Below are 22,446 nucleotides of genomic sequence, written 5' to 3'. Positions count from 1 at the left end.
CAGACTATTCATGACCCCATGGACTGTAGACCGCCTGGTTCCTATGGAATTCTCCAGGCAAGAATACTGGAGTGGGTTGCCATTTCCTTCCCCAGGGGATCTTCCCCACTCGGGGATGGAACCTGGATCTCCTGCATTGCAGGCAGAGTCTTTACCTCAAGCTTCCTCATGTTCTACCTACTGTTTTGTATTTGGTGTTTCTCCTAGTATGAGGGGCTTCCCTGGTGGCTCAATGGTAAAGAACCCACCTGACAATGCAGGAGACGCAGGTTCCTGCATCCTGCCTGGGCAATCTCATGGACAGAGGAGCCTGGTGAGCTAAGCCAATGGAATCACAAATAGTCCTATAGTACTTGGTGACTAAAAAACAACATCAAGAGTCAAGAGAGGTAAGCACCAAGGGCAGACCCTCCACCAGACGTCTGGAAAAGGAATCAAGTTTTCATGTGTCATTTGCTGGGGTCCCTGAGAAGGTTGTTTGCATCAAGTCCTCTGAGGTTAAATGTCTGGGGAGAGGGGTTTTCAAGACAAAAATAACAACTGGCAAGTTCCAGGATTAGGGGAAGTGATTTTCAATTGAGGGTGACATTGCCCCGTTGGTGGTAGGTGGCAAAGTCTGGGGATACTTTGGGTTGTCTTGACTGGAGTTGGGGGCTGGTGCTACTGGCATCAAGGTGGCAGGGAGGGGAGCCCAGCGGTGCTGCCTGACATCCTACAATGAATGCGACACCACCTCCCCTCCCTGCTCCCCACCCACCACCCCATCGCCAGGGGCCAAACCCATTCCCCCTGCACTGGAAGCCAGAGTCTCAACCACTGGACCTTCAGGGAAATCCCTGGACATTTTATATGAGTGGAATCATACATTTGTATGGCCTTTTGTGTCTGGCTTCTTTCACTGAGCATTTTTTAAAAATTGAGGTATAATTGTCATAACATTATATAGCTTTAGATGTACAAACTAATAGTTTGATAAGCCTAGGTAACATCTATCACCTTACATATTAATAGCTATAGAATTTTTTCTTGTGATGAGAATTTTTAAGATCTACTGTTTCAGCAAATTTCAAATTGCAATATAATATTAACTATAGTCACCATGCTGTCCATTACAGCCCCATGACATTTATTTTGTAACTGGAAATGTGTAATTTTTGACTTCCTTCACCCACTTCACATCCCCAAACCCCGGCCACCAATCCGTTCTCTGTATGTATGTGCTTGGGCTGTACACCTGAAACTAACACGACTTTGTAAATAAGTATACTTTAAAAGCCAACCCCCCCCACACAAAAAAACTGCAAAACTTTGCTTATAGACCTAAAAAGAAATTAAATGAAATAATTAAAAAGTTAGATGATGCATACATTGTTGTTGCAAAAATGTAAATTGGTAAACTTCTTCAGAGGACAACTTGGCAATATCTCTATGAGCTTGGGAAATATATTGATATTTATTTTTTTGGCTGCATCAGGTCTTAGTTGCAGCCTGGAGTATTTCTGATGTGTTGGGTTTTTTGTTTTTTATTCCACATATTGGTGAAATCACCGAAGATATTTCTGAAGTTTCTTCACCACTCCACCTGTAATTTTAATGAGGCTCCGATGACGTAGGTAGGTTATGCAAGTGGGGAAACTGAGGCCCGGAAAGAAACCCGGGGTCACACAGGGGTCAAGCTGTGATTTGGGGTCCAGTTGTTTGGCTCCGGGACAGCGCGCGAAACTGAGCAGGAGACTACAGCTCCCAGCGTGCCGCGCGCGGCGCCGGCCGGACTACAAGTCCCAGGCTGCCCTGTCGCAGCGGCGGCGGCGGGCGACAGGCGCCATCTTGGTCGGCGGCGCGGATTGAATGAGCCCGCCGAGCCGCGGCCGCCGTTCCGAGCAGCGCGGACCCCGAACGGCTGCCGCCGCCGCCGCCGCCATGGCCACGCCGCAGCCCGGCCGCGCGGGCGGGCCCTCCACGCCGCTGTCGCCCACGCGCTTGTCGCGGCTGCAGGAGAAGGAGGAGCTGCGCGAGCTCAATGACCGCCTGGCGCACTACATCGACCGCGTCCGCGCGCTGGAGCTGGAGAACGACCGGCTGCAGCTTAAGATCTCCGAGCGGGAGGAGGTGACCACGCGCGAGGTGAGCGCAGGCGCCGGGGGCCCCCGCTGGGGCGGGTCGGCCTCTCAGGGTCCCCGGGGGTTTCGGGGACGCTCCTGCGACTGGGGGAGACTGGGGCGGGCCCTGCCCACCAAGGCGTCCCCAGGGAGCTTCGGGGGCCCCGCGCGAGGGTCACACGCTTGACTGAGCTGCGGCCTCTGAGGGTCCTCGAGGGTTTCGGGGACTTCTCCCTTGCAAGAGGTAGACTGGTTCCTGCCCCGCCCACCGAGGAGTCCGGGAACTTCTCAGGGTCTCTTGAGTGAGGGGTGCATGCCTGAGGGGTCCCTGGGGAGGTTCAAGGGGCCCTTAGTGAGGGGTGGGAGCTGGGGCGGGCGCCTACGAGGGATCCCCAAGGGTTTCTGCCCCCCCACCGCATGCGAGAGGTGGAGACTGGCGCTAGCTCCGCCCCCGAGGGAATCCCTGCCGATCTGGGGATCCCCTAAGACAGGGGTGCAGGCTGGGGTGAGTCATGTCCTCTGATGGGTACCCAGGGGGAGCTGGGGTACCCTGAGTGAGGGTTTCACCCTGGGACAGGTCCCCCCACCCACCGGGGGTCTCCAGGGTGTTTCCTGTATCCCTTGAGTTTGGAGCTGGCCAGTCCTCTGAAGTGGACTCGGGATTGGAGGGGCCCTGAGTGAGGGGTCCATTAGGGCAGACCCCTCCTCTGATGTGTCCCCAAGGGTTGGTGGGAGGTGCCCTGATTGAGGGATGCAACCTGGTCAGGCCCCACCCTTTGAAGGGTCCCCAGGGGCCTTGGAGGGTAGGGGGAGATGGGGCAGGCCCTGCCTATCAAGGGATCTGAGGAGATCCGGGAAGCCCTTGAGTGATGGGGTGTGAGCCAGGGTGGACCCCTCCCCCCCAAAGGAGTTGTGGAGAGTCTTTGGGTTTGTGTTTGGGTGTTCTACAAGAAAACTTAGGGGGCGTTCTCGGGTCTCTGAGGAGGAGTGGAGGGTCTGGGGTGAGTCAGTGGTCTCAGTTCTCCTTAGAACTTTGCAGGGGTCCCATAATGCATCCTGGGGAGTTTGGGGATTGAGTGGGATTAGGCAGTAAGTTCAGTCTTTTACCAGGACCTGGGGCATAAAGAATCTGCCTGCAACGTGGAAGACCTGGGTTTGATTCCTGGTTTGGGAAGATTCCCTGGAGGAGGGCATGGCAACCCACTCCAGTATTTTTGCCTGGAGAATCCCCATGGACAGAGGAGCCTAGGGTGCTTCAGTCCATGGGGTCACAAAGAGTCAGACACGACTAAGTGACTAAACACAGCACAGAACAGGAAGAAAGTTCGGTCTTTTACCAGGACCTGGGGGGTAGGGGTCAGAGCTAGGGGAGTCCAGTGTCTCCCTGGTCCCATGGGAAATTTGGAAGGCCCTATGTTGGGCCCTGGGACCCCCTTGGCTAATGGGCAGGAGCCTACGAGAGTCTGGTAGCTTCTGCCCTGTCCTGGGGGGTGTGAGGGGAGGGGGAGGTGTGAGGCCTTGGGGAACCAGGGGAAGTTTTGGTGCAGGTGAGGGGGAAGAGGCTGGATAAGCCCTGCCCCCCAAGTGGGTATGAGGGCAGGGGTCTGGGGATCCTGGGTGGGGTGTGTCACAACTGGCTGCCAACCTGGGGGGCTCCTTTTCTCCCACAGGTCCCCCCACAACCCAAGGGCAGGTCCTCAGAATAAGGGGGAGGGGTCCACCATGTGGTTCCCTGTGGGCCTGGTGGGAGAGTCAGGGCCTAAAGCTGGCACTTAGTGCTTGGAGCCTCAGCTTTCCTCTCCGAAGAATGGGTGCAGTGATGACCTCTGAGAGGAGAGCGTGGGGGGTGGAGTGGAGCTAGGGGGTTGGTCATTTCTGGGAGCCACTTACTGCCTGTATAACCTTGGGTGGATCACTTAACCTCTCTGAGCTCACTGCCTCTTTTGTAAAGTGCAAATAATAATAAATGCCTACTTTTGGGGTTTGTATGTGGGGCCACCATGAATTCACATTTGTTTTCTAGAATAAAGGCAATAAAATATAGTGTTCCCTCAGGAACTATATCAGTTGTCCTGAGGGAACACTCCGTGGGTTCTGTTGCCCCTGCCTGGGTCCCTGGGATCAGGATGGGCCCGAAAGTGTGTCTCAGGTGTCTGGGGAGGTGGGAGACTTGCTGGTTGGTGGTGTATTAGGTCGCCTGGGATTAGATTAAAGCTTGGGATCCAAACCCTGCTTTTAATCTGTGACCTTGGGCAGGTCGCTCAGGCCCCCAGAGCCTTGGTTTTGTCATCTGTATGATGGGACTGGAGTGGCTGCCCCAGTGGTGCTGCCTCAGCAGTGCACGCGGATCCTCGGAGTGCAGGCCCAAGTTCCACCTGCTGGGCTGGTCAGCACCGGGTCATTCACCCCGGCCTCTCCTCCCACCTGCAGGCAGTGGACATGGGGTGCCGGCCCCACTGGATGAGTGTCGTGCCCGAGAGCGCAGGGGCCGGACCTGGGGAACTCGATGCTGTCCACGTGTCTGGGCAGTGGCTTGGTATACTTCTCGGCTGCCCGTGCTGGTTGGGACATAGGACTGCTGGGTGGGAGCAGGAGGGGCCCTGCCACACGGTGCACCCCAGGACTGTGCCCAGGATCTGGAGCCACCCAGATGACAGGTGTTCGTTCACAGCAGGAGTGGGGAGTTCCCACCTGCCTGATCTCCTGGAGCTTGGGGATGAGGTGACAAATGCCCCCTTAGCTGGTCAGTGGAGGGAGCTAGTAACCTGCTGGAGCAGTGAGGTGGGCTGGTCATGTGCGCTGCATGGAGGGAGTGACCTGGAAGTGGCCAAGGGCTGTGGGAGGGCATGGTGTGTCAGGCCTCTGACCTGGATGGCAGCTTCTCCCCTGGAAGAACCTGCCCCCAGGGGACACTGGGTGATGGCTAGAGACGTCTGTGGTTGTCACACTGGAGGACTCCTGGCATCAAGGCGGTGGGTCCAGGGAGGCTGCCCCACACACTCCTCCCCCCAGAGCCCAGGACATCTCCCTACAGAGGACGATCCAGCCCCAAATGCCATTAGTGTCAAAGCTGAGAAGCCACTTAAGGAACCCAGTGGTGATGCTGTTTAAAATGTGAGCATACCGTGGGCTTGTAATCAACGCAGAGGGTTCAGGTGCCTAAGATAAAGTCACGTTCCGGTCCATAGACCCTCGCCGGTCGTGTGTGGACATTTGCCTTTCCCATTGGAAGTCAGATGATGGGTGTTTTGGCCTGGTGAGCTGTACTAACTAGGGTGAATGGCCATGTGCGTCCCTGAAGGGTTTCTGGGAGGCTGAGGGCTGGCCAAATTTCTGTATGGGAAGAGTCTTGGGTGCTGGGGTGGGGGGGGGTGGCTCGAGTGGACCAGGGAGGAAGGGGGTTCTCCAGGGAGTCCCCAAACAGGTGTTGAGTTCCCCTAGGCTTCACATTTTTTCCTTTCCTGCCCATGTATCCTGTTGCTGTGGGGACCAGGGGGCGGGTGCTCCCCAGGTAGACCCAGGGAGCAGGAGCTGGGCTCTGGGAGTTGGAGGATTTGCAGAGGGTCAGGGTTTGTGGAGTTTGGCAGTGGTTGTCAACTCCGGGGCAGTTTTGTCCCTGGGGACGCAGGCAGCGCCTCAGGGCAAGTCTGGGACCCTAGGAAAAGGATTACCTCGGGTTATGCGAACTCTGCTCCCCTCATGGCCACACATGCTAACACATCTGTTGGGATTCCTCAAGCTCCGCACTTGTGCAGTGCTGGCTGTTAAAGACAGAACAAAAGCCAAAGCTGTGCCCGGGGCTCCCATGGGACACCCCAAGCGTCACAGCACATGGAGGCACAGGCCTGCGGGAACAAGTGTTCCCTGCTCTCAAAGAGCTTTTGCAGCCTCGTGGCCTCCTCTACAGAGTTTTCTCCTTCATCCTGGTGCCATAGATCAGGTTCCAGGTTCAGTAGAGGTTTTTGGGAAAGGGCTAGGGTTTCAGCTCTGTGGGTGAACAGTTTCAAGTGTGAGCACTCAACTCAGGCGTCACGGCTGGCGGGGAAGCTGCCAGGGACAGTACATGGAGGGGCAGGCCAGGGTGCGTGCCAATAAAGCTTTATTTATACACACTGAAGTGTGCATTTCATATAGGTACCTGTGTCATGAAAAATTTGTTATTTTTTACTCAACCATTTAAAAATATAAAAGCCATTGCAGGCAGGTGGCTGGGGTTTTGTGCTGTGGGCGTGAGTTTGCAGACCTGGTTATGGAGGATCACCTGACTAAGACACAGTTTTTTAATAAATTGAAGGTCTGCGGAAACCCTGCCGCTGGCAAGTCTGTTGGTGCACGACTTCCCTGGCAGTCCAGTGGTGAAGACTTTGTGCTTCTTTGCAGGCATGTTGGTTCGGTCCCTGCTCGGGGAACTAGGATCCCACAAGCTGTGCAGCCAAAAAAAAAAAAGCTGTTGGTGCTATTTTTTTTCAGCAGTATTTGCTCTCTTTGGGTTTCTGTGTCACATTTTGATAGTTCTTGAGATATTTCCGACTTTCTCATTTGTTTTATTTTGTCAGGGTGATCAGTGACCTTTAATATTACTATTGCAAAAGGATTACAAGTCACTGAGGTTCAGTTGATGGTTGGCATCTTTTAGCGATAAAGTATTTTACATAAGGGCTATACATTGTTGTTTTCGTTCCTTTTTTGTTTTTTTTTTGTTTGTTTTGGCCTCACCTCACAGCATGTGGGATCTTAGTTCCCTGACCAGGGGTCGAACCTATTCCCCTTGCACTGGAAGCACAGTCTTAACACTGGACCACCAGGGAAATCCCCGTGAGTGGCATCTTAATGAGATATTTAAAAAATCAAAATGAACTCTGACGTCACCGTCAGATAAGCGTCAGGTGCACGCGCTAGGTTCCCTTTACCCTGGGCTCCCAGGGAGGGGCAGCTTCCCATCTGACCTCACCTTGGTTTCCTGCCGTCTTGGCCATCAGTGCTCCTCCTGCCGAAAGGGGAAGCTGGGGAGGAAAGCCCAGGAGGAGCCAGTCTGTGGGGCCAGAGATCTTGTCCGAGACGGCAGCCTGGGTGCCAGGCCCTCCTTTGGGGTCAGGAGGGAGACAGGGCAGAGACACTCCTGTGAACCTGGGTTCCCGGCCACCCTTAGACAGTGAGGCTGGCTGTTCTTGGTGATGGTGGGTTTATTCCAGAAGGTGGAGATGGGGGTGGGGTGAACAGGGCACAGGAGGGAGAGGCTTGTTTCATCTTGATCCCCACGTGTGTCTCTCTCAGAACTGTCCCCAGCAGACCTCTCTGGCCTGTACCGACAGGTTAGGAGAGGGCGGTGTGCTGTCCCGTGCCTCAGTTTCCCCATGTGTGAAATGGCACTAAGACCCCATACCTGCGGGATGAAATGACTAGGAGACCTGGACTGAGGTGGGAGGGCTGGAGAGGGTGGGGGTCTCAGACTCGCTGTCAAATCCAGCTCTTACGGGTTGGTCCTGATCTGCCCGGGACACTCCAGTTTTAACCCTAAAAACCCCACATCTGAGAATTTCCAGGTCTCAGGCAGACCAGGATAGTGATCCCGCTACCAAGTGGCAGGTCCCCGGCAGCTCCCCTGGATCTTTCCTGTGGAAGGGAGGGCCCCTCCCCGGCTCAGCTGCCCTCTGAGCCCGGGCACAGACACTCACTGCTGTCTTGTAGCTTTGTGGGAAGTGGTGGTGGTGGTTCAGTAGCTCAGTCAGGTCTGACTCTTTGCAGCCCCATGCACTGCAGCATGCCAGGCTTCCCTATCCTTCACTATCTCCTGGAGCTTGCTTAAACTCATCCATTGAATAGGTGATGCCATCCAACCATCTTATCCTCTGTCACCCCCTTCTCCTCCTGCCTTCAGTCTTTCCCAGCATCAGGGTCTTTTCCAGTGAGTCGGCCCTTCACATCAGGCAGCCAAAATACTGGGGGTTTCAGCTTTGGCATCAGTCCTTCCAATGAATATTCAGGGTTGATGTCCTTTAGGATTGACTGGTTGGATCTCCTTGCAGTCCAAGGGACTCTCAAGAGTCTTCTCCAGCGCCACAGTTAGAAGACACTCAGCCTTTTTTATTGTCCAGTTCTCACATCCATACACAACTACTGGAAAAACTAGAGCTTGGACTAGACGGACCTTTGTAGGCAAAGTAATGTCTCTGCTTTTTAATATGCTGTCTAGGTTTGTGACTGCTTTTCTTCTAAGGAGCAAGGGTTTTTTAATTTCATGGTTGCAATCACTATCCACAGTGATTCTGGATCCCAAGAAAGTAAAGTCTCTCGCTGTTTTCCTTGTTTCCCCATCTATTTGCCCTGAAGTGATGGGACTGGATGCCATGATCTTCACTTTTTGAATGTTGAGTTTCAAGCCAGCTTTTTCACTCTCCTCTTTCACCTTCATCAAGAGTCTAATTCCTCTTTGCTTTCTGTCATAAGGGTGGTGTCACCTGCATATCTGCGGTTATTGATATTTCTCCCAGCAATCTTGATTCCAGCTTGTGCTTCATCCAGCTGGGTATTCTGCATGATGTACTCTGCATGTAAGTTAAACAAGCAGGATGACAACATACAGCCTTGATGTGCTCCTTTCCCAATTTTGAATCAGTCTGTTGTTCTATGTCCAGTTCTAACTGTTGCGTCCTGACCTGCATACAGGTTTTGCAGGAGGCAGGTAAGGTGTTGTGGTATTCCCATCTCTTTAAGATTTTTCCACAGTTTTTTGTGATCTACACAGTCAAAGGCTTTAGCGCAGTCAATGAAGCAGATGTTTTTCTGGAACTCTCTAGTTTTTCCTGTGATTCAGTGGATGTTGGCCATTTGATCTCTGGTTCCTCTGCCTTTTCTAAATCCAGCTTATACATCTGGGATTTCTCGGTTCACATACTGTCGAAGCCCAGCTTGAAGGATTTGGCCACTTGCAAAGCCAGCTGCCTTGTCTCCCTCTGTCGGCCTTTTGTCTGTCCCAGGAAGGGTTTTAACTGCTTTTTTTGTTAGTTGCTCAGTCGTGTCTGACTCTGCAACCCATGGACTGTAGCCTGCCAGGCTCCTCTGTCAGTGGGATTTCCCAGACAAGGATACTGGGGTGGGTTGCTATTCCCTTCTGCAGGGAATCTTTCTGACCCAGGAATCGAACCCGGGTCTCCTTCTTTGGCAAGCAGGTTCTTTACCGTTAAGCCACCAGGGAAACCCCTGTAACCGCCTCATAGAGGCAGAATTCCAGTCTCATGCAGTTCACCCTATTAAACTCTTAAGATTGCTGGTGTTTAATATATTTACAACTGGGTAGCCATCACTTCTATCTAATTCCAGAACATCCTCTAAAGGAAGCTCCTTCCTGGAGAGGGGCAAGATAGCGGTAGGGAATTAAGAGGAACAAACCACTATGTATAAAGTATATAAACTACAAGGATATACTTACAACACAGGGGGTATACTCAGTATTTTATAATAAGTATAAATGGAGAATAACCTTTACAAATTGTGAATTACTATGTTGTACATCTGTAACTCATATGGTGTTGATGTTCAGTTGCTACGTCATGTCCGACTCTTTGTTGGCCCCATGGACTTCAGCACGCCAGGCCTCCCTGTCCCTCACCATCTCCTGGAGTTTGCCCAAGTTCATCTGTATCTCTAACAAGAATCGCACTTAAAAAAAAAAGGAAACCTCGTGCCTGTAGCTTTCTCCTCCCCGCATACTCCTTCCCCAGCCCCTGACAGCCAGGAACCCACTCTCTGTGTGTCCGGACCTGCCTGCTCTGCGTGTTTCCTGTTGGGATCGCACCCTGTGTGTCCTGTGTCTGCTCCTCTCACTGAGCGCTGTGTTCTCGGGGCCTGTCCACGTGGTCGCGAGTGTCTGGGCTTCACTCTTCAGGGCTGAGGGACGCCCAGGTGTGGCGGGACTACACTGTGTCCATCGTCCCCTGCCGATGGGCCCTCGGGGTGTTTCCCCTTTGGGGCTGGTAGCAGTGCCGGGGCTGTGAACGCTTGTGCTTGGGTTTTGTGTACGTGTGTGTTACTTGTCCCAGGTAGATGCCGGGCGGTGGCATTGCTGGGTCAGTGGTTGCTCTGTTTGTCCATCTGAGGAACCGCCAACCTGTCTTCCATGATGGCGGCACCAACCCGCCCTCCCCACCATGCATGGGGATGCCAGCTTCTCCCTATCCTCCTGACACTTGCTGTGGTCTCTGTGATGGCCATCCTTATGGGGCAGATGGCATCTCCCTATCCTTTTGGTCCCTGATACTTTTAAATATGCTCACTGCTCTGGGCCCCTCAGGGTGGGGCAGGGAGACCTGGTGTGTGTGTCCAGCTGACAGGTGTGGCCTGATAGGGGCTGGTGACCTGGGCAGACTCTGGGGGGCCCAGCTGGGGGGCCCATGCGGGTGAGTGGCACTGTGTTGGTGGGGAAGAGGGCTTCACCTCGGCCCGGCTGTCCCCGCAGGTGAGCGGCATCAAGACATTGTACGAGGCAGAGCTGGCCGACGCCCGTCGGGTGCTGGATGAGACGGCCCGGGACCGCGCCTGCCTGCAGATCGAAATGGGCAAGCTGAGGGCCGAGTTGGAGGAGGCCACCAAGAGGTGGGGCTGTGGCGGTGTCACGGGGCAGGAGGCGGGGTCATCACGCTGTGTGTGGTGGGAGGGCCCCAACTTGCACAGCCCTCCTGGGAGCGGGCCATGTGGGTTCTTGGGACCTGGCCCTCTGGCTGCCCTGTCCAGCACCATTATCCCCTCCAAAGAATTGGCTCCTGGAGATGAAACCTCAGCAGCTCCCCTGGGACTGAATCCCCTGGTAGCTGGCACCACCACACCCCCAGCCCTTTCCCACCTTGTGCCCGCCCTGGGAAGCTGGGGAGCGGTGGGTGACCTTCTCTTCCTGATTCCAAACACCATCTCCTGGCTGCTCCCCAGTAAAAGTGTCACCAGTCTGGAGAATGAGGCAGCGCTGGTGGTGATGGTGGCAGAAGGAAGGAAGTGACATGAACTCGGCGAGTGTTTAGACCAGGGCCACTCCACCCTCCCTCGCAGCGACCCCGGCAGGCCAGACTGGCTACAGGGACGCTGAGCATGAGGTCTGGGGGCTCAGCGGCACCAGCTCCGGAGGCCACCTTTGCGTGTGCGGGATTCTTCTTTTCTAATGAGACTTTCTTACTTTCTTTGGGAGGGGCAGTTTTAGGTTTGCAGGAGAATGAGTGGAGAACACAGGGTGCCCCAGACCCCTCTCCAGGGCCCCACCTCGTGGGCATCTCCCAGGAACGGGTGTGCTACGTTGTTACAAGTGATGAGCCCATATGAATACATTGTTATCAGCTAAGGCCATACCTCACACAGGGGTTCGCCCTTGGTGTCCTGCGCTCTCTGGGTATGGACACATGTACACTGACACGTGTGCACCAGCATAGCGTGACAGGGCGTGGTCACTGCCCTGAAGATCCCTGCGCCTCCCCACACCCCCAGCTCATCCTCCCCCCAACCCCTGCAGGCTGGGCGTCCTTCATGTCTCCACAGCTCTGCCTTTTCCAGTCGCCTCCTCAGACTGTCCCCTGTCACTTAGCGGTGTGTTTCTGATTCCCTCACAGAACAGAGCAGTGAGACAGTCTGAAACAGACCCACACAACACAATCAGCTGGTGTCTGACAGGGCAGGAGAGGCAGTCTGCGTGCTTTTCAAGAGGTCGGGTAGATGGGAGACCCCATCCATTTATTATGACTTTGAATTAAAAAGTGACATGCTTTTTGGAGACGAGTAAGAGGATGAATGCTGGAGAATTCTGGAATTCCCCCAGCCTCTCTCTGTCACATCTACACAGGTTCTGGAATCTTCCAGACACCCTGAACCTGCGTGTGACTCCTTGGGTGGGCTGAGAAGTCACGTTTCTGCTTGTCAGAATCATAGATGCTCCCAGGGGAGAAAGCAGATAACGCAGTGAACTTAAGGAGAAAAACAAGGGCTTCCTTGGTGGCTCAGTGGTCAAGAATCCACCTGCCAATACAGGGGACACGGTTTCAGTCTCCGGTCTGGGAAGATCCCACACAGCTCAGAGCAACTAAGCCTGTGCACAACTCCCGAGCCTGTGCTCTAGAGCCCGCAAGTGGCAACAACTGAAGCCCGTGTGCCCTAGAGCCCGTGCTCTGCAACAAGAGAAGCCACTGCAGTGAGAAGCCCGCACACCGCAACTAGAGAGCAGCCCCCACTTGCCACAACTAGAGAAAAGCCTGCGCGGCACTGAAGACCCAGCACTGCCAAAATACATAAGTAAAAATTTTAAAGAGAGAAAACTGAAAGTCTCCATGAGCCTCTGTCCAGACAGAACCTCCGAGGCCGATCTGGGGTATTGCTTTTCCGCCTTTCTTAATTTACACTCATGGTGGACACCCTTAGCTAACAGACCGCTTTGTCTAGCTCGAGCCTGGCATTGATGTCACATGTGTCATGATGCCTCCCCCATGCCTGGGCCGCGTCACAGGCTCCTATGACGGCTTCAGTGACATCCCTGCCCCACCATCGGGCACCCGGGCCAGCGACTTACCTTGGCCCCTGCTCTCGAGGGAAGGCTTCCCCAGTCTCGAGTACTTGGGTGTGCAGGCAATTTGCCTACCGGCCTCACTTCCTGCTCTCGGGTGCAAAGCCCTTGCAGACGGTGTGGGTGGCCCGTGACCCTGAACAAAGTGCACCTGCCATGAGGTGGCGGCCTGTGCTTTTCTCTTTCAACCAAGAGCGCTGCAAAAACCCTGTGATGATGGGAACGCGGGCGGAGGACCTGATAGGCTGGGCTCTCCTGCCTAATCCCCCAGGAATTAGGGTTCCAGGGGAGGAACTTCGTACCCTGAAGCTGTCAAGCAGCAGAAACTTAAGCCACTGAGGGTCGCCAGCACCCCTGCTTCCCAGACCATTCCATGTCCTTCATCTCCGTGGCACAGGGTGACGGTGTTGAGAGATTTTCGATATTTCCTGACACCTCTGCTCCTGTTGCCCTGGCCACACAGCTGATCTCGACCTGCCCGCCCACCTTACCCTAGGCCTGTGTACTCTCTGCTCTCCCCAGTGCCCTGGGAACCACGGCCCGGCCCAGGCCCCGGGCCCCGGCTTCTCAAGGGCTGTGCTCAGTAGCTCCCGCTCTGCAGTCTGTCTCCTGTCTCCTCCCCCTTCACCTGAGGGCAGCGGGTCTCACTGCTCTCTGCACCCACGAGAAAGCTCCTCCTGATGATGGGGAGTCCACAGACGTTTCTCTGGTGAGAGGACAGCATGTCCATGAAACTGGCTCTCAGTAGTGGTCTACCAGGCAGATGAGTCCAGTTTCCCCAAACCCTCTAGGGACGTGGGGTTTGCAGCAGCCCACCCCCATCCCTTGAGTGGAAGGACTGTATGGCTCAGGAATGTGGTCTGTGGGACCCCAGGCCCTCATGTAGGCCGTGGGCGCCACGTCTGCCTGGAGGTCCTGTCCCAAGGACTGCTGTGAGGACAGGACCAGCCTGGTGACTGAAGTCACTGGGCTTTATCCCTCCCCCACACACCTCACTCAAACTGGTGTGGTGTCCCCGGTCATTGTCACCCAGGGCGATCCTGCCCCTGGGGGACACCAGGTGATGTCTGGGGATGTCTGTGGTTATCAGGACCCAGGAAGGGTGATGCTGATCTGACCCCTGCTGTGCTGTCCCCACTGGTGCTGGGCAGGGCGCAGCTTCAGTTCCTTGGTGGGGAAGTGGGTAGCTTTCAACTACCCACTTCTAATTCAAGAGATTTAGAGCACCATTCAGAAATGTTCACGCTAGTAAGAGTTGTGTGTTGGTACTTCCCTGGTGGTCCAGTGGCTAACTCCGAGCTTCCAGTGTTGGGAACCTGGGTTCGCTCCCTGGTCAGGGAACTAAGATGCTATATGGTGCACAGTGCAGCCAAAAAACAAAAGAGAGAATTGTGTATTTAGAAAGTCTCTTTGGCATCTTAGATGTTTCACATTAGAGATATCTATTAAAAGTTCAGTGAGCCTGCCTGAAGTAGCTTGACTTTACAAATGAGATCAGCATTTCAAAGGCCAGGGTTTTAATTCATTACTTTAATAAATTATACATTAAAAAAAAATCTCCTCTAAGTGGTCCCTCCTCCTGTGCCCAAAAGTCAGGGAAAAGGACATGAAAACCCACATCTTGAGGGTTATTTTGAGTGGCTGGCGGGGTCCCCATGGGGCAGAATGGGTTTGAAGACAAGGCCCCTTTGGTGCTGACAGATGAGGCTCTGGTACTGAAAGCATGGGTAGGTGAGGGTCTGGGCCCCGAGGCAGCCATGAACTTGGCCTTGGGATCAGTGCTGCCTACTAACTTCTGCTCCTGACTTTCAGCGCCAAGAAGAGGGAGGGTGAGCTCACAGTGGCCCAGGGCCGCGTCAGGGACCTGGAGTCCGTGTTCCACCGAAGTGAGGCCGAGCTCGCGGCCGCACTTAGTGACAAGCGCACCTTGGAGAACGATGTGGCAGAACTGCGGGCCCAGCTGGCTAAGGTAGCTGCAGGTGGCTCAGGCTGTGGGCTCCCCCTTCACCCCCACCCCTGCCCAGTCCACACCCCAGGGGAGTTTGGGGACTCAGGGGATCCCCAAGGACCTTACGCGGCAGCAGACAGCGTCACCAGCTGCTTGTCCCACGTTTCCAGGCGGAGGACGGGCATGCGGTGGCTAAGAAGCAGCTGGAGAAGGAGACGCTGATGCGCGTGGACCTGGAGAACCGCTGCCAGAGCCTGCAGGAGGAGCTGGCCTTCCGCAAGGATGTCTTTGAGGAGGTGGGTCGTCCCCCCTACCCCCCAGCGGGAGCCAGGGTGTTTCCCCACTTCCTGCCTCTCCCTGCCTCGGGGACTCATCTCCTGATCCCTGCCTCCACCATCACACCGCTGTCTTCTGTCTGTGCATCTGCGTCTCTTATAGCATCACTTGCCCTTGGGTTTGGGGCCACCCAGATAGTCCAGGATGGTCTTGAGCCCTGTATCTTAATCACACCTGCAAAGACCTTTGTCCAGGAAGGCTGCGTTGGCAGACTGTGGGGATCAGCTCATGGGCATGCTTTTCGGGGGTCATCATTCAGGCTCCTGCAGACCCTCCCCGGCCTCCTTGCCTCTGGGCCTCGGCTCCCTGGTTTGGCAGGACTGACTAGAGCCCTGGCCCCGCTGGCCTCCCGCCTGGTCCTGGCCCATTGTGCTGTCACAGCCAGATGGAACCCGGAGGCAGCCACTGTTGGGCTCACTGCAGCGTGCAGGAGGGTGAGATGCCCATGCAACTGCGGAGCGGCCTCCTGCTCCTGCCAGGCCCCACTGCAACCAGAGCCGCCCTGGATCCCGTGAGGAGGCCAAGGGGGCGGGAGGGCCCCTGAGGTGGGCCAGGGGTGGGGTGCGGGCTGAGGGTCTACTGTGCTCCTTGGCTGTTTGTGAACACAGTGGCTTCCTATGGACACGTTCCTGTTGTCTTCATCCACGGGGCCCAGACACATGTGACTGACATCTGTGCAGGGAGTTTTGTCAAGTGGGGCTCCCCCACCTACTTTTGACCCCACCATTGCCTGGTCAGCTCCTGGTACATGTGGCCAGGGTCAGCTGGCCACTGCCATGACCCACTGCTGATCTATCCTAGACCCCAGGCTCCTGTGATGAGCCACATTAGGATTTTTTTTTTTTTAAGAATTCTTTTTTTTAATTAACAGCTTTATTGAAATAGTCCCCTACCAGAAAGCTTTCAAAGTTTACCATGTAGACTAGAGCTTAGTCCATTCCCAGAGCTGTGCAGCCATCCCCTCTTAATTCCAGAACATTACCCCCAAAAGAAATTCTGTAGGTGTTTCCATTAGCATTCTTCCAGTTTTCCTATATTACAAAACTTTTTAAAACATACAATTTAATGAAATTTAGTACAGGATAGTTCAACCCTCACTGTTTAGTTCCAGAACATTCCATCATTGCAGTAGAAACCCACCCCCATCAGCAGTCACCCCCACCCCCTGCCCTAGCTCCTGACAACCAGGAACCCACTCGTTCTGTGGATCGGCCTTCTCTGCACGTTTCCCATCAGTGGAATCACACCCTGTATGTCCTTCTGTGTCTGCTTCTCTCACTGAGCATCCTGTTCTCAGGATCCGTCCACATGGTAGCGAATGTCAGGGCTTCTCTCCTTTTCAGGGCCTAGTGATGCTCCTGTGTGTGAAGGCATAGGTGTGTTAATCGACAGTCAGCTGGGGGCTCTGGATCATGGTTCTTGGGTGGTTGTGAATTGTGGTGTGGGTGTGAACAGGTGGCCCGGGCCTACCCCAGAGGGTCACCAGTGGCAGAGTTGGGCGCCCTCGCTCAGGCCGCAGGGGAGAGTCAGGGACGCCTGTGACAGGGCCAAGGCATGCAGTGAGCACATGGCTATGTCCGCAGGAAGTGCGTGAGACGCGGCGGCGGCATGAGCGCCGCCTGGTGGAGGTGGACAGCAGCCGGCAGCAGGAGTATGACTTCAAGATGGCCCAAGCGCTGGAGGAACTGCGCGCCCAGCACGACGAGCAAGTGCGGCTGTACCGTCTGGAGCTGGAGCAGACCTACCAAGCCAAGGTGTGCACGCGAGCATGCCTGCCGGTGGGCATTGGGTCGTCCACCCCCGCCCTCTGTGCCGGCCCTCATGCCTGCCCTTGTCCCCGCAGCTGGACAACGCCAAGCTGAGCTCCGACCAGAATGACAAGGCTGCCAGCGCTGCTCGGGAGGAGCTGAAGGAGGCCCGCATGCGGGTTGAATCCCTCAGCTACCAGCTCTCCGGCCTTCAGAAGCAGGTGACTCACCAGAGCCCCAGCCCCGACCCCTCCTCGGGCCCTGTCGCGTCTCATCCCCTCCCACGCCCCCAGAGGCCTGCAGCCAAGTGGGCTTTCCCCACCGTGACGCGCGTGGACCCTGCTGCAGGCGAGCGCGGCCGAGGACCGGATCCGTGAACTAGAGGAGACCGTGGCTGGGGAGCGGGACAAGTTCCGGAAGATGCTGGACGCCAAAGAACGAGAAATGATGGAGGTGCGGGACATGATGCAGCAGCAGCTGGCCGAGTACCAGGAGCTGCTGGACGTCAAGCTGGCCCTGGACATGGAGATCAGCGCCTACCGCAAGCTGCTGGAGGGAGAGGAGGAGAGGTGAGCGCGGCAGGGGCGGGGCGAGGAGAGGGGGTTGGGCGAGTGCGCTGTCCCTCCGCCTCCAACACCCCACCCCTACACCTCAGCCCCTGGTGACCCTGCACCTCCGCCCCAGGCTGAAGCTGTCCCCCAGCCCGTCATCGCGGATCACCATCTCTCGGGCCACAACGAGCAGCAGCGGCAGCAGTGTGTCCACAGCCGGGCGCCCGGGCCGCAGCAAGCGGAAGCGGCTGGAGGTGGAGGAGCCGCCGGGCACGGGCTCCAGTGGCCTCGGCTCCAGCAGCAGCGGCGGCAGCTTCCACCTGGCGCAGCAGGCCTCTGCCTCAGGCAGTGTCAGCATCGAGGAGATCGATCTGGAGGGCAGGTTCGTGCAACTGAAGAACAGCTCTGACAAGGTGAGGCCTTGCCCCGTGCCGCGCGGCCCCCTCGGGAGGCCCCCCGGGGTTTCCCAGAGCCCTGTGCCAACGCCAGCGCCCTTCCTCAGGATCAGTCTCTGGGCAACTGGAGGATCAAGAGGCAGGTCCTGGAAGGGGAGGAGATTTCCTACAAGTTCACCCCCAAGTATGTGCTGCGGGCCGGCCAGACTGTCACGGTAGGTGGCTGCAGAGGGGCAGGTTGCGAGGTGTAGCTGGGATGGGGCAGGGGGCCAGGGGAACCGCAGGGTGGAGCCCCGCCACTGAGAACAGCCGCCTGCGGTAGCCGATTGCCTGTGTCCACATTTCTTCATCGGAGCCTCCTTGGAGCTCTTGGGAGGCCTGAGTGATGTGCCAGGGGCCCCCAGTGTGGGCAGGACTGGGTCTAGGCTGTCTGCCTGGGCTGGCAGGCAAAGTGCCAGCCATGTTAACAGTCACGGGCACAGACTCTAGGGCACCTGATCCCAGCCTGGTTCATTTGCTGAGATGAAAGTCCTTGGCCACTGTGAACCTCAGTCTCTTCTTCCATACTGGGGTGATTGATGATTAACATTCCTGGGCCAGGATCTAAGAGGCCTAGAAGGATTAAACACCCAGGGCATCAAGGGGACCTGTGATGAATGGCTGGCTGGTGACCACTAGGATTGGAGCCCACTTTAACGGGGAGGCCTTCCTGTGTCCCCAGGTGTGGGCAGCTGGAGCAGGGGTGGCTCACAGCCCCCCATCCACACTCGTGTGGAAAAGCCAGAACAGCTGGGGTACTGGTGAGAGCTTCCGGACCACCCTGGTCAACGCTGATGGGGAGGTGAGTGCCTCCCGCTGCGTGGGTCTTGGGGCCCCTCCTGGGTGGATGGAGCCTTGGCCGCCAGGCACATGAGTACAGCCTAGGCCTGGGCATCCTGACTGCCTCCCCTGCAGGCTGGGCTCCTGGGGTGGGGAGGGGTTTGTCTGCAGCTCTCATCTCGTACAGGAAGTGGCCATGAGAACCGTGAAGCAGTCTTCAGTGGTGCGGGAGACCGAGAATGGGGAGGAGGGCGAGGACGAGGCAGCCGAGTTTGGAGAGGAGGATCTTTTCCACCAGCAGGTAGAAGCTCCCAGGCACAGGCGTGCACACACACGCACACATCCCAGGCCCTGTTCATGCAGCTGCCCTGGGCATCACCCAGGCCACAGAGCTTACAGCAGATAGGCTGTGGGGTCAGCTGCCCTGCGTCCTGGGCCTGCCTGTCGTGCGGATCTCTGGTACCCGCCTAGGGACACCGGGAATGGGTTGCAAAGCTGCTGTATCTCAAAGTGACCCTGGTACAGCCTCAGGGCTTCTCAGCCCACCCGCTGTTACTGTGATTCCTCCAGACTGGTATGCTGGTGACTTCATAATGGTTTTGTGGGGAGGGTGGGGGTGCTGAGGAACCACACTGAACGAGACACAAGTGCAGGACTCTTCTGGGTCTAAGACCATTGTAACAAGTCCTGTGGCTCAGGAGTGAGGGAGACATGGAAGGTTCTGGAACAGGAGCCGCAGAAGCTGGGGTCGTCTTGCTGGAAGCTGAGCTTCCCTGGTGGCTCAGGCCCCAGCCTGGTCCAGCCCCTCCTGGTGGGAGGGCCGAGGTCCACCAGCTATCTGCCTGGCCAGGTTGGCATGTGCCTGCCACCCTGGGCTCACCTCACTACACCATCCTTCCTTCCAGGGGGACCCGAGGACCACCTCTCGAGGTTGCCGCGTCATGTGAACCGAACACGCCTCATCACGTCTTTCTTTACCCAGAGCCACTGAAAACTATTTTTATATCATTGGCTTCTTTAATCCTTGGTACATTTCTAGAGAATTTTTAAGCAAACTGCCAGAGCATTGGGGGTGGGTCTCTATTGATCTTTCCTGTCGGCGGGTTTCCTGGGACCCTTCACCACTGATCAGACTCTGTTGGTGCCCTGTCCAACCAGCCCAGGAGCCTAGTGGCTAGCGGACTTTGGGGAGTCCAGCGGGGGTGGGAGGAGGCCCGTTGGCTGCGTGGGTCTCTGCTGCAGCCTGGAGTCGGGGCGGGAGAGGAGGCCTGGGATGGACAGAGCAGAACTGCATAAGGATCCCATAGTTTGTTTCATTTAAGCTTTCAAAAAAACCAAATTCAGAATCCAGCTTCTGACCTGGTGGGGAGTAGGGGCACCCCTGCAGTTTCCGTGACTCAGCCAACTGAGCACCTGAAGGAGGGCTGGAAGCAGCTTGTACTGTCAGACCTGGGCTTTGGGTGGTTTCTGCTCGGCCCTTGGGAGTCGGGTGTGTGGGGTGGGCCTGTTGGCTCCCTCTCTGGCTGCCGGAGCCTCACATTTCTGGGCCTTTCTGCAGTCAACTTCCTCACCCTGTGGGACAGGCAAGAAGGAAGCTTGGGACCTGGGGGCGATTCCTCTCTGAGACTTATCCGCAGGTCAGTATCAAGGGGATGAGTGTGACAACCTTGGACATGACATCCATGTGCAACCACCGCTTTCTGCCCTCCCATCTGTGGAGGGTGACGAGGGCAAGCCGTGGGACTCCCTGACCTCCAGCCCTGTGCCTTGAGCACAGGTCACACCCACTCCTGTGTTCTTGGGTGCACACGGATACGCTAGCTTCCTCTGTAGCTTCCTGCTGAAATGGTGTTTCTTAGACAGACCTGCCCATGCCAGCAGACCTCTGGAATGCTCCGTGCCACAGCCCAGCTTCTGATCACCCAGAGACCCCCCTCCCTGCATCAGTTCACCTTTGACCCGCGCCACGTAGATACACAGAAGTTATTTTTTTAATGGATATTTATTTTTTTACATTGGTCAGTACACAGGTTGCCAGGCTCCCACCTCAGGGGCTCACTCAAGGGTCACTGGGACAGTCCCTTCCGTTGGGGGGGGTGGTGTGGCGTCATCAGGGGGCTCTGTCCCTGTGGACTTGGCACCCCTGACTGACTCTTCAGAAAGCGCAGCTCAAGTCTTAAAGACGCAATACTGAGCCATGGAGGCAGGCTGGCCCCTGAAGGCAGCCTGCTTCCAGGTAGGCTGAGTGCCAGCCCCTCAGGGTTTACCCAAGGCTGGAGCAGCCCGTCCACCTCCTTTCCCTGGGGACTGCTCATGGTGAGGAGGGCCCAAGCCCCAGGACAGGAAAGTGTCAGCCACCGGCAAAACCAAGTTGCTGCCAAGTCTAGAATCTCCCTGCAGGCCAAGGCTTTGTCTGGGCATCTTTCCTTGGCTACCAGAGTCCTTGGCCCGAGGGCTGTGCTTGCCCTGTGGAGGGAAGTGGCCTCACCAGAAAAAATGGTGCAGCCCATGAGAAGCTTCCTGTCCTGACAGCACCTTCTCTGTTCCACCCTCCCTCACCCCCACCCCCCTGCCAGGAGTGCTTCCAGGTACAGGCTACTCCCTTCCCCTGGCATAACAGGAGCTGAGTAGATCATGAGGGTCTGGAGAGCGGGATGGGGTCTGGGTGGTCCTGGGGCGAGTGGAAACTGCACTGGTCTCAGCCACACCCTTCAGGGTATTTTGGAAATCTCTGGGGATCCAAGCTGTGTCCTGGAATTCTGGGTGTGAAGCTGTTTTGCAGGCTGGGCTTGAGGACTTCAGGAAGGAAAGGAGAGGGCCCCACCCTCCCGGCAGGCCCAGAGGGCCTAAAAAACTGCCCCAGGGTTTGCCCAGTGCCTGCAGAACCCCCAGGCTCATTAGATGACTTCTTGATTCAGCCAGTTCTTGGTCTCATCCCCGCCCAGTGGTTGCCTGGCTGAGATCATGAGTGGAGCCTGGAAGTGGCCCTGGCAGGCTGGGAAGCCCTTGACTGGTGAGGGCAGGGTGCACTGGACTGGTGGCCAGTTGTGGCTGGAGGTTGGTGGTAATTTGGTAATTACCAGTCTTTGGTAATTAAGTAGTTGGAAACAAAGGACAAGGTCCAATATTACAATGTCAGCCTTGGCCTGTAAAACAGAATTTGCACTTATCCTTAAACATGCTTAACTTTAAGCCACTTGATGCAGAAGTGATTCCTTTTTTCTGAGCCCGTGTCATGTGAGGAGAAGCACCCTTCTAGAAAAACAGCCACTCGGCCCAGCCCTCGGAAGGGACCCAGTGCCGGGGAGACACGGACGCCTTTTTCCCTGTGGTCTGGGCGCTCAGTGTTCATCACAGCCAGGCTCTGACCTGGGCTCGTTTTTACCACACCGTCTACCCAGCAGTTCTATTTATATCAGCACATCGGAGCGGGGACTGCCATTCCTCAAGGACATTAACGCTATTGGAAAGGTCTTAATTCCAAGCCCGAAAGGGATCATCAGCACTACACGCCAGGGGACTCAGTTTCAGCAACTGGCTGTCTAGACATATTTCAGATGGTGATTTTTAAGATGCATGCTAAACGTGTGGTCTTTTGTTTCCTCCAATGATTTGTAATATACATTTTAAGACTGGAAACTTTTTTGTACAACATCCAATAAAACATTTTGGTTTTAAATTCTGCCCGTGAGTTACTACTCCCACGCCAGGCTGCTGTAGTAGGAGCCCAAGCCACTAGTTAAGCGGATGTCTTAGGACCCCCATCAGACCGCGCGGACCGCTAGTTTTATGCATTCCCTCATCTGATCCACCGACACCCCGCAGCGCTCTTGGTCCCCTAATACGGCCTGGCGCTACCAGGTCTGCAAAGTGCAGGGTAAACGCGCCCATCGTCCAGTGCACGCGCGGCGGGACCTTTGGGGGTTGGAGCCTAAGCACGGAGGTGCGGGCCTCTCGACCCGGAGTTCGACACGGGAAGCCGACTTCGGCCCGTTCCTCTCTGCGCGTGCGCGGGA

The 22,446-nt window shown here is 55.9% G+C and overlaps 1 protein-coding gene across 1 annotated transcript; it reads left to right on the top strand.

The window, feature by feature from the left end:
* The first annotated feature begins 1,823 nt into the window (after positions 1-1,823).
* On the top strand, positions 1,824-22,109 carry LMNB2 (lamin B2). Its single transcript, XM_006047830.3, has 12 exons — positions 1,824-2,124; positions 10,555-10,691; positions 14,446-14,602; positions 14,752-14,877; positions 16,501-16,671; positions 16,761-16,886; positions 17,014-17,234; positions 17,350-17,629; positions 17,719-17,826; positions 18,333-18,452; positions 18,618-18,731; positions 19,336-22,109. Exons 1-12 carry the CDS (start codon positions 1,849-1,851, stop codon positions 19,375-19,377), a joined length of 1,878 nt encoding a protein of 625 aa, XP_006047892.1. The 5' UTR covers positions 1,824-1,848; the 3' UTR covers positions 19,378-22,109.
* The last annotated feature ends 337 nt before the right edge of the window (positions 22,110-22,446 follow it).

This window comes from Bubalus bubalis, chromosome 9, assembly GCF_019923935.1.
Source record: "Bubalus bubalis isolate 160015118507 breed Murrah chromosome 9, NDDB_SH_1, whole genome shotgun sequence".
Lineage (NCBI taxonomy): Eukaryota > Metazoa > Chordata > Mammalia > Artiodactyla > Bovidae > Bubalus > Bubalus bubalis.
This window is presented reverse-complemented; position numbering and strand designations above follow the sequence as displayed.

Excerpts from the sequence above, each read along its gene's own strand:
- LMNB2 (XM_006047830.3), top strand. The coding sequence starts at position 1,849 with ATGAGCCCGCCGAGCCGCGGCCGCCGTTCCGAGCAGCGCGGACCCCGA. Across the intron at positions 14,603-14,751 it reads TGCGGGCCCAGCTGGCTAAG|GCGGAGGACGGGCATGCGGT; the intron begins GTAGCTGCAGGT and ends CCACGTTTCCAG. Across the intron at positions 16,672-16,760 it reads AGCAGACCTACCAAGCCAAG|CTGGACAACGCCAAGCTGAG; the intron begins GTGTGCACGCGA and ends TTGTCCCCGCAG.